The 12,187-nt window shown below is 30.6% G+C and overlaps 1 protein-coding gene across 1 annotated transcript; it reads left to right on the top strand.

Annotated features, from left to right (window-relative positions):
* Nucleotides 1–3,365: 3,365 nt before the first annotated feature.
* LOC145000168 (heat shock 70 kDa protein 3-like) lies at nt 3,366–7,986 on the top strand. The gene is made up of 3 exons (XM_078959363.1): nt 3,366–3,418; nt 5,909–6,138; nt 6,222–7,986. The coding sequence occupies exons 2-3, from the start codon at nt 5,928–5,930 to the stop codon at nt 7,862–7,864; spliced, it is 1,854 nt and encodes a 617-aa protein (XP_078815489.1). The 5' UTR covers nt 3,366–3,418; nt 5,909–5,927; the 3' UTR covers nt 7,865–7,986.
* Nucleotides 7,987–12,187: the final 4,201 nt, after the last annotated feature.

The raw sequence follows: 12,187 nt of genomic DNA on the forward strand, positions 1-12,187 counted from the left end.
AGATACATACGTATAGTTCATCCCTGCTTGCGATTGCTAGCTGTAACCTCGACCGATCAATCGAAGCATGTGATCAATGTCTACAATCGTTACTATGACGTCTAGTGAAACGTTGTAGCATGGTACATTCAGTCACATAGCTCGGTTATAGAACTCGCTATGAACATTAACTCAAATGTCCCTCTCTCTCTCTTTCTCTCTTTTACTACAGCTCATAAACTTGATTCTTTCAAAACCGTTTTAAGCATGGATCTACTAATACCAAGAAAGCTTTTGGTTTTTTAAAGTTTACTTAAATATGATTTACTTATACCTAAAGAAAATACATTTTTAATGCTTTTAAAAGTATCATTATTGTTGTCGGCAGAAAACTTGTAACTCTCACCAACCTTGTGTTGATCCTCAAAACTACATGTATTCTCACGGAATTAGTAATCAAGTAAATTCACACGACGGATAGTCATGGATTTCAGACAATCTAATTTACTACTTTTCGCTATGTCCACCTACCTATTTAAGACAATTTATATATTATACTATTATCTGTAAAAACTATGTGTTCAAACATCAAGATGGAATACAAATGATGTTTTTTTATTGTCGTACTTGTGCTATATATATATATATTCAAATTACATGTGAGAAAACATGTTGTGTGACGACATATAATATTTTTTAGAGAAAACATGGTTTGCTCTACATGAGGTCATAAAACAAAGCATGGACACCCAAATACACACAATGAAGAATTATCAAGAAGTTTCCCATATAGTTTTTCATAACGAGACATCCCAAAATTATGTGCAATGGGAATCTAATTAACGACATATATAGGGGTAAGAATGGCTCCTCCTCAAAAGATACGAGGACGTGAGAGGATAAAAGCAAGGATCGTGTAGCTTCAACAAGGTCACAGTGTTTTCTTTCAACAATACCATTTTATTGAGGAGTATTTATACATGATGATTGGTGCATATTGCAATTTGATGCAAGTAACTGAGTAAAGTCATTAAATGCCAAAATCACAATGAAAACATTTTATGGCAATGGAGTGTTAAGTCTTCACTACGGCTTAAAATTCACTATATATGGTGAAAATGTATGATCCGCACTTCATAACATAAACCTATGTATAATTAGTATAATTTTCTATAAAGGAAACATTATTAGTGGATCCTCCTTTAAAGGAAATTGGTGAGGAAACCTACACATCAGAATGCACAAGATCAAACAGAGCAATGAAGCGACTGACACTTTATTAAACAGTAGAGTAGAAATATTTTCGAGTTTGCAACCACAATAGTCAGAAATATCATGATTGTCCAAATAACCTACAACACTAGTAAAGGATAAAAACTATAAACAAGAAGCTGACAAATGTCCTAAACATGAATGCCAAACATAAAAGTCAAAAGTCAAATTAGTAAAATGAAAAGAAAACAAATAAACACTATTGTCAATGACATTACACAAACTAACATTATTGGTAGTGACATCAAACATTTTGAGTTGATCCAAGATGTATAGTTCTCCTAACTTATGTTCGGTCTCAATCACTCTCTACGAGTGAGAATCAACAACACACGAAAGAGAATCGGAAAAGAAAACCCAATAACCAAAAAGATATAATAGACATCATTAAGAGATACATAGGGAGAGACAACTAAACCATCACCCGCTTTTTTCATACATGTAAAGTTAGTAGACATGACTAAAATAGATCATCCAAAAGACAAAGAAACAAAGGATGACAGGTAAGGTGACATATGATGATGCACCAAAGTCCAGGATCTATAAAGATAAAGGAATACCTGAAGTATTAGATGTGAAAAGATTTGATTAAGACGTGGATGCAAACACAGTTACATAACTCAAATCAAGGAACTGTCTGAAATGCCTAAGAAGTTGAGGACCCAATGTATAAGATGACGTGGTGGTAACATGAGCATTGGCTTACACTATAGGGTAAAGTGATGGCTAAAACAATCCAGATTGACCTATGTACTTCCAATAGTTCATTTATTTGTAGTAAGCAAACTAATCAAAATTAACATTTTGAACTGTCTATCCTTGTGATCCATATTAACAATAAACAATCAAATAATAATCTCAAACCAACAACAAACAAACAAATCAAACTGTCAAAACCAATGACGAACAACAACAGTCAAACACAATTGCAAAATCTCAAAATAAAAAAAAATACCAACAACAACCACATGAACTAAGCTTCAAACAATAACCAAAAACGAAAAAAAAGCTTTATGTCCTAAAATCATACTGCAATAATAAAGTGATGGCGAGAGAAACGGTACTCTGAACTTAAAACGTGGCGCTGAAATAAAATTGTGGCGAGATAGATACTCCCAAGCCGAATCACATCATGGAAAATGATGAGAAACCCTAAAATCAAACGGATAGAAACAACATTCGGAATCCTCGAAAAATCGAGACGAAACAAAACAAGCCAAGTACAAAAACAGATCAGAATGACATACCACGTAAACTAATGAAAAAAGAAATGCTATTATATAATTATTAAATAATAAAAGAGATAATTACAAATGAAGTGAAACACAATATAAATGGAATAAGTTAAAATGTTAAACCTAGCTATTGGACTAAAAGCGAGACCAAACCAAAACATAAACAACCTTATAATTTTATAATGCTAACACAATCAATGTATAAGGGTAAATTAATTTTGTAATGGTGTGCTAACACAATCATCGATGAGGAGATGGGGAGGACTATATTCATCCATTAAATTTTTAATTGGTATCATTTGTTATATACGTAAATTATATTAGACTTAGGCCTAAGTCGCATGTTCATGTCTATCATTTGTTGTATATATATAAATTATATTAGACTCGGTCGCATATTCTAGGGTTATCATTTCCCACCAAGTATTTTAATGCTCCCAAATATTATAAGACGACTTGAAGTCTTAAAAAATATTGGAAAAAACGAAAAGGAAAATACAATAATTTTGTAACTGGGTTGTATATATAGATGAGAAGATCGGGAGGAGTAGATACATTCATTCATAAAAGGTAAACATTATAAAGTAGTCTTTTGAGATAATATCTCCTAGTCCATTAATTAGTTGTATTAGTATGGAAAGCCAATTTATCATTTGTTATACGTATAAATTATATTAGACTGAACTCAGTCTACTGTTCTAGTCTGAAATACCTATGTTACTTGAAAGTCAATTTGCTTCATAAAGTTTTTAAAATTTATTTACTTGGTACGATATGATATATGCATGAAATTAAATCATTTAAATGCTTTCTTTACCTATGTTGTCGATGAATTTTTGTGATTTAACCTCCTACATGCTTAGAGTTCTAATTAATGTACGTACAGGGAAATATAAAATATAGACGAAGAAGAGCCTATCACATAATAATCGGTTAGTCTCTCTCTCTCTCTCCTAAAAAGATTATATATATATATATATATATATATATATATATATATATATATATATATATATATATATATATATATATATATATTTATATATCACATTTATGAAAAAATAAACAACATCAAATAATATATAGGTGGAAGAAATTCATTAAAAAAACTAAAAAGAAATATTAAACATTTTTCAAAAAATGAATATACAAATGCACATAACTATATGCATTTGTATATTCATACTAAAAACAAATTCAAAATTTTTATAGGCGCTTTTTTTGATGATAGTCAAAAATAATTTAATTTTTTTAAAAAAATAATTTTTAGAAAACATTTATCATTTATGTGGAGTTCTTATTATATATATATATATATATATATATATATATATATATATATATATATATATATATATATATATAGTTAGGTTATTTTGTTTTCACTATCTATTGTGTGCATGTATGATTGATTCTGGACCAATCATTTTAGTTATTTTAAAAAAATAATTAATGTTTATTAAATGCTGAAGATATATATATATATATATATATATATATATATATATATATATATATATATATATATATATTTTTTTTTTTTTTGAGAGACAATTGATGTATTTCTATCTATATTTTTTGATGTCAAAAAAATAAAAAATAAATAATATTTAATCAATAATTACTAGAAAAAAAATACATATTTAAAAATCCCATTACTTTTTAGATTTTTCTTTATAAAAAAGTACAATTAAAAATTTAGAAAATTATATTTTTCTCTATTTTTCTGAAAACAATTTGACACCTGAAATGTGTCGCATGACATGGTATGAAATATACTTATTTTTCTAACAAAAGGCATTTGGTCTTAGAATATATATATACATATATATATAACAACCAAAAAGTTCTTGATGAATTTAAGCAATTTTAGAGAATGTGTGACAAATTAAGCCTCTTGAAATGGAAGGAACGTATTTTCTAGTTGTAGTATAATTAAAAACACATACAAAATTGAAATGAATAAAGTGAACGGTATATATATATATATATATATATATATATATATATATATATATATATATATATATATATATATATATATATATATATATATATATATATATATATATATAACAACCAAAAAGTTCTTGATAAATTTAAGCAATTTTGCAGAATGTGTGACAAAATAAGCCTCTTGAAGTCATTTTTGCCCCCTTTCACTTTATTCATTTCAATTTTGTATGTGTTCTTAATTATACTAGAATTAGAAAATACGTTCCTTCCATTTCCGTCTTCATTTCTGATTAGGGGTGGTAGTTAGTCGGTTCTCAGTGATAGTTTGATAGGATGATAATCGGTGTCTAATAAGAACCATAATACTTCGTTTTCTTCATGGGCACTATGTCTTTTCCTTAATAATTCTATGCATCTCGACCTTATCCATCTCTTCGATATCTTTCATCGTTTAGTACTAGTTTTTAAAATTACATTCATTTTCTTCGACTCTACATTTCTTCGGTTCTTTCTGCCCTTTCGATATAAATATCTTTGGTTATTACAACATAAATATTAAAACTAAATTGTTGGAATATTCAAATATTTTATTAGAATATTAGAGTATAAATATTCAAATAATTCTAATATTCTAATAAGATAATAGAATATTCTAATAATTCTTCTAATAGTTGTAATAATACATTATAATATTTTAGCATATCTAACTATTCTTTAAGAATACTAGAATTCTTTTAACATTTTAAGAATTCTATTTGAGTTATTACAATCTAGTATTCTATTAGAATATTTTACATATATTTCATAAGAAACGGCAATTTTATTTACTTTCTTTTACTATTTTTATTTTTTTGGATAAACTAAATAAAGAAAAAAATATTTAAATTTTGTATCTTGAATTTTTCTTTTTATTTTGAATTTTAGATTTTTTTTTTTTATTTTTGATCGCGTCCCCATGTCTTCCATAATTAACGTGGTTTGTTATATATATATATATATATATATATATATATATATATATATATATATATATATATATATATATATATATATATATATATATATATATATATATATATATATATATATATATATATATATATATATATATTGAACATGAGCAACACATGGTTATTTCAATTTAAGAGTATAATGTTTAGGCATTTCTTATATTTAAGTTGCAGGCCTTTTATAAATTTTAAAATGAAAAAATTATTGTTTAATTAAATCGGTGCACAAATTGTTAAATTTAATAATATTTATTTGTGAAGATAACTTAAATAACTTCTGCAAATAAAATAAATAAATAAATAAATAAATAAATAAATAAACCATCCTCATTTTTTTTTTAAATATTGTTTGTTTATTATTTTTTCAAGCTAGTTATTTTGCTTAAATGCATATAGTTTTGAAGAGTTAAATGAGCATAATTATCAAAATAAATAGTCATTACGTTTTGAATGTAGACTTTTACCTGGAACAACCATGAATAGAAGAGGTTCTGTGGCTATTGGTATTGATCTTGGAACAACATATTCTTGTGTGGGTGTTTGGCAAAATGACCAAGTTGAGATCGTAGCTAATGATCAAGGAAATAGGACTATGCCATCTTGTGTTGCTTTCACGAATGGTGGACGTCTAATAGGTGAAGGTGCTAAGAACCAGATTGCTATGAACATCACCAACACTATTTATGGTTTGCATTTAATTCATTTGCGACTTTTTTTTAAGTTCTATTATCATACGTTGTTGATTAACATAAACATGGTGGATTTTCAGATGCAAAAAGATTGATTGGAAGGAGATTCAGTGATACCAAACTTCAGGAAGACATGAAGTCATGGCCTTTCGATGTTATAAAAGGAAGTAACAACATTCCAATGATTGTAGTTACTTACAATGGTGAAAAGAAGGAGTTTTCTGCGGAGGAAATTTCATCCATGGTTCTTATTAAATTGAAAGAAGCTGCAGAGAAATTCCTTGGTAAAGTTGTACGTGATGCAGTAATCACGGTACCAGCTTATTTTGATGATTCCCAACGCCAAGCAACAAAGGATGCTGGTCATGTTGCTGGACTTAATGTTCTACAGATAATCAATGAGCCAACTTCAGCAGCAATTGCATATGGATTAGACATGAAAAATGATATAGTTCGTGACATAAATGTGCTCATCTTTGATTTAGGTGGTGGTACATTTGATGTCTCTCTTGTCAACATTGATACGAATGGTACGATAACAGTTAAGGCCGTTGCCGGTGACACTCACTTAGGCGGCCAGGACTTCGATAATGCAATGGTTGACTATTTTGTGGAACAGTTCAAGAGAAAGCATAATATAGACGTCAGTGTGAATAAAAGAGCACTATCTCGGTTGAGGGTAGCTTGTGAAAAAGCAAAAAGAGTTCTCTCTTCAATTATTGATACTACTATCGACATCGACAGCTTTCATGATGGTGTTGATTTTTCTATGAGAATATCTCGTGCAATGTTTGAAAAGCTTAATGAAGACTTCTTTAGTAAGTGTATAGAGATGGTGGAGAAGTGTTTGGGTGATGCAGAAATGAATAAATGGCAAATAGATGAGGTAGTATTAGTTGGTGGCTCAACAAGGATACCCAAGGTACAACAATTATTGAAAGACTTCTTCCAAGGAAAAGAGCTTTCTAAAAAGATCCATGTTGATGAGGCAGTTGCATATGGTGCAACAGTTCTTGCTGCAAAATTAACTGGCTGCACTGGTAAAAAAGTTAGCAACTTAGTGTTGATAGATGTTGTGCCTCTGTCACTTGGTGTAGATCTCCATGATGGGTCTTTTAATGTTATAATTAAAAGAAATTCCTCAATACCTACCAAGAATGAAAGAAATTATTATACTGTTATGGATAACCAAGAAAGTATAACTTTTAATGTCTATCAGGGTGAAAGAAGTAGGGCTATAGACAATAATTGGTTGGGAAGATTCGCAGTCGCAGTCCCACGTGCACCGAAGGGTAGGTCATCGGTAAGAGTGGCCTTTGACGTTGATGCTAACGGTATCTTAAATTGCTCGGGAGTGGAATTAACAACTGGACAAAAAATAGCGATTACAATTACCAATTACAAGGAGAGACTTTCAACACGAAATATCGAGAAAATGCTTGAGGTTGCTCATAAGTACAAATTACAAGATGAGGAGTACGAGAAGACAACTTCTGTACGTAATGCATTGGAGGACTACATTTACGATGTGAAGAGCAAAATCAAGAAAATAGGAAACACTACTAAGAGATTTAATAATAAAGACTTGGAAATAATGGAAATCGCCATAGAAAAGGCAAGCGAAATTCTTAAAGAAAGCCAACTTGCAGATTCTGGTCAGTATCAAAAGGCGCTAAATCAGTTGGAAAAGGTATGTGTGCCAATAATTGCCCAACATGTTTAAACTACATTTTCTTAGTCATGATGGAGAATTATTTGGAGTGTCATCCACTATAACGTATGTGTTATAGTTTGTATTTGTTAATTTTAATTTACATTTGAGTGTTGGATTGAATTTGTGTGTGAGTGAAGAATAAAATGATTTGATACTATTTCTATTATTTCTATTATATATAGTCAATAAATATATTTCTCCTTTTCAATTTGCACTTTTCGTTTTAGAAAAATAGATACGAAAACTTGTCAACAAATATGGTAAAATAACATTGTTTATAAAACAATACAGCAACATTTTAGTTCATGAATAATAGCAACAAAAAATTCCATCGTTTGTTTGCATTAATTCCTCACATAAGTTTTCATTTTTTTCATTTGTGCATGTTTTAGCGAAGGATTGTTTCTATTTCTGCAAAAAGAATGAGCATAATATTTTTCCTTTTATTTCATTTCCTTTCTTACAAGTTTCAAATTATGTTCGAAATATATAAAGAACATGAAAAGAGATAGCTTTTAACATTACATCCAAAATAAAATGTAATAATACAAACTCCAATGCTCTTATGAAAAATAAATAAACTTCTCAAATGAAAAATTACAATCATTAAGACAAAGGACAATACCATATTTTAGTGTGTAATGTCTTAAAAGAAACTACAAATTACCAAACTAAGTTTTGTAAAGCTATAATTTCCAAAAGTGATGTAATTTTTTTCAATCTAGGTAAACTTTTGCTTGTGATGTTTGCATAAATGAACACATTAGTCCATGGTTGATTGGCTAGAGAGAGCCTAATTTCATCTATAAAATAAAGCCATTTGTAAACCTCCTCATCCTCCTATATCACAAAAATACAATATTATTAAATCATCCCTTTTTCGATGCATAACATAAAATCCAAAGTAAATAACAAATGCATAATCACTCCTTCTTGAGAAACCATGATTGCAACCTAATCTCTTTGATATAGATGGTGGATTAATAGCAAGCACACCGAATAGTGAGTAAATTTATTCTTAGAACAAAGGTTGATACAAAGGGTACAACTGATGTTGTCGAATTCAAACGGTCCAAAATTTTGAATTTCAAAACTAATCAATTCTTGAAAGATTCTTCAAATGAAAAAGACTAATTTACTTCTCACAATTTAGAAACATGCCATTTTATTTTGCAGCAATTTCGTAATTAATGAGTTTATCCTCCAATATAGAAAATATTGAGATAGTATCCATTGGAATTATGACCAGGATTACCTCATATGATCATTCGATTTTGTAACCAAAAATAGCGTAAAGTTTGTGGTATTTTAAAACAATCTTGGCTCAAGTTGTTTTTACTTGAGACCTTAAGGATTCGAAATGCATTTGAGTGAATGTACGAAAGAAATATAGGAAGAAATACGGATTGGTAGGAATCGCATATATATCATGGAGATAATGATGTATCATCATAAATTTAGACTTTGTAAAACCTCAACTCAAGTTGGCTTATACTTCAAGCCTTACGAGTTTTAAGTGTGAGTATGTGATTTTGCTAGAGATAAAATAAAAAGAGGTATGTAAGTTTTTTGGTGTTTCACACTAACTACCTTGATGGTAGCAAGATCATAAATACAGAGTTGTTAAAATCTAAGTTTCATGGTCGAATTAACCTAAAGGCCTCATGTGTTTTAATTAAAACTAGGACGTGAAAATAGGTTTCGCTTCTGGAGAGTTCTTTTGGTATTGTGTTATAGTAGATTCCACAAAATTTATTGGGAAAAGAGTCACATAGTCCCGGGAAAAATTCAATACATACTTGCACATAAAGGAGAGAAGATTGTAAAATGTAAGGAGCAATTCTACAACAAATCCTCACCTGTCATCATCTTACGTACATGTTTTAAGATATGTTCTATTACTTTATCAATTCCCCAAATCTAAAACATCCAATCAAATATATAATTTAGTAAGAAAAGAAGTATGCTTAAAATGACATACATAAACAAAATATAACAAACACATATATACATATTAACATATACATACAGATTTTTCAAAAGTCGATGAAACAAACTTACTGTAATACAAGAGAGCATGTATATGTTGCAATTAGACAACCTATTTCACAAAAAGTACGAAATTATACTGACTTAATCAAACCACTTACAGGGGAAATTAATCATAAACTTGATATTTACCTTGTAGTCTTGTAGAACCACATTGAAAAATCACAATAATCAAACCTACAAACTGATCAGTACGTTACCGAATCAAGCTCTAAAATAAGTAGAAGTAGAAGATATCATTAATAAAATAAAAGAAAATAAGAAATAAATTACAATTAAACCTAAAATGCTTGTTTAAATTCACTAAACCAATCCGATCATGAAACAAAACTCTTTGTCAGCCCTTTCAATTCTTAGAAACCTACAAACGATACAAATCAATCAAAGAATTTTATAACAGATATATTTAAATCAAAAGAAGTAGAAGAATATCCATTGAAAGGGGGGAGAGTTAGGGATAAACAAATTCATTGATGGAGTTTATAAATAGAATCTTTAAATTAGAAATAAAAAGATAGAAGGATGGAGTAGAATTTGGATGATTTTGACAAGTCTAAGTTGGGTAGTGGTCATTGACAATCTTAAGATTGGAAACACTCTGATGGTGGTAGTTTTTTATTTCAATGAGTTCTTAGCCTTTCGATGTATCGATTTCGTATATTGATGGTGGAAATATCGATTTCACATATTGAATTTGGAAGCGGCGATTTCACAAAGGCTTTCAATCCCATGGCTTTTTTTCCAATAAGACCAACGACCTCTATTTTGTGAAGATTGTTTAACCAATAAATTAAGATGAAACCTGTGACACTTGAGAAATTCCGTTATCGACCATCATTAGAGATTAGCATCGACAAATGATGATATGGAGTTTGTTATAATTCAGAAAAATATGATCAGTTAGCTAATAATAATATGGTAAAAAATGAGTGACCAGAAAGTTATATCAGTTTTAATAATGGTTAGTATACCTGGAAAGTAAACAACAAAGTGATCCTAAAGATACTGTCACACCCTAAAAACGGAATGGCGGAAAAGTTCGGGGGCAGAGGACATCATGTAGTGTATCACAACAGTTATATAATAAGAGTGATGGGATTAAAACAACCTTTAATCTATGAAGATCGATTAGATCTTGAACAAGTAAGTAAATATAAAACTGTATGAACGCAATAAAAAAAACATGACAAGATGGAATCAAACGTGTCGAATGATTTAAACAAAATCCTCAGAAGAGCTCGATTAAGAACATCAACTGTAGAGGATTGGTAGGTTACAAGAACGATTAAGAAACCTGCTGTGCTCTAGATGAATCGCTATTTCGTAAATCTCTAAAATCGTTAACCTAATATGCATGCAAGCATTAACTTATATACAATACATAAAAGGCTCTCGGTTGGACAGGCCCAAACCGGAGTGTACATGGCTAAACTATTGAGCCCAAAAGACGCAACATCAAAATAAACTTCAGCCCAACAATCTCCCCCTTTGCGTCAATTTGGAGCGAGACCTTCACTTGTGACTTGGGCCGGCAGCTGAAGCAGGTACCTTCTTCTTCACGGTGCTAAACAGACACTTGGTTATGGAAAGAATGGTCTGTCTAAACCGGATGTACCAATTGATCATATCGTTGAAGTACTTGATGTCATCAGCCGAATTCTCTTTACACCGCTTGATAATCGATAAAACATGCTCCAAGCAAGCTGTGGTGTAAAGGTGTTTGTCAGCTAAAGCGAAGAGACATTTCTGTCCTTCGGCTCTAGTGAACATAACCGAGTTACGCCTCGGATCAATCTTGCCCATTTGCATTTGGTTTAGATCACTGGCCGATCCCACAGGTGCAATCTTCGGTTTCTTCTTGAAAACTGTAGCGACCTCCTGATCCATTAGGGCAACCTCCATGATGTAGCATGCTAACATCCTTTTGAGATGGTCTATGATGGGACCATATTCGTTTTCATTGGTCAAAAGAATATTGTACAGGACAATCCAATCATGAGGATTTAGATTCGGCAGATCCGCCAGGGAGATAATGTGAGCAGTTCTTGCAGATTCTCGAATGAGCTTGAACTTAACGTTTGCGAATCTCCCCACGGCATAAGGCTTCAGCACCCGAACATTCACAATCTTCTAGGCGCTCCAGGTAAGGTATTGAGGGCGAGCGGCCTCCAGATAGAAGTCAATGAGCTCCTTGTCAAGCTCATCGTTCGGATGCGGGACTTCAAATATGTTAGAGAAGGCGTGGAAGATGAACGCCTTTCGAGTCAGCGGCATATCAAACTG

Source organism: Lactuca saligna, chromosome 1, assembly GCF_052625555.1.
Source record: "Lactuca saligna cultivar CGN05327 chromosome 1, ASM5262555v1, whole genome shotgun sequence".
NCBI lineage: Eukaryota > Viridiplantae > Streptophyta > Magnoliopsida > Asterales > Asteraceae > Lactuca > Lactuca saligna.

Coding starts and splice junctions, on each gene's coding strand:
- LOC145000168 (XM_078959363.1), top strand. CDS start 5,928: ATGAATAGAAGAGGTTCTGTGGCTATTGGTATTGATCTTGGAACAACA. Junction 6,139..6,221: donor CATCACCAACACTATTTATG/GTTTGCATTTAA, acceptor GTGGATTTTCAG/ATGCAAAAAGATTGATTGGA.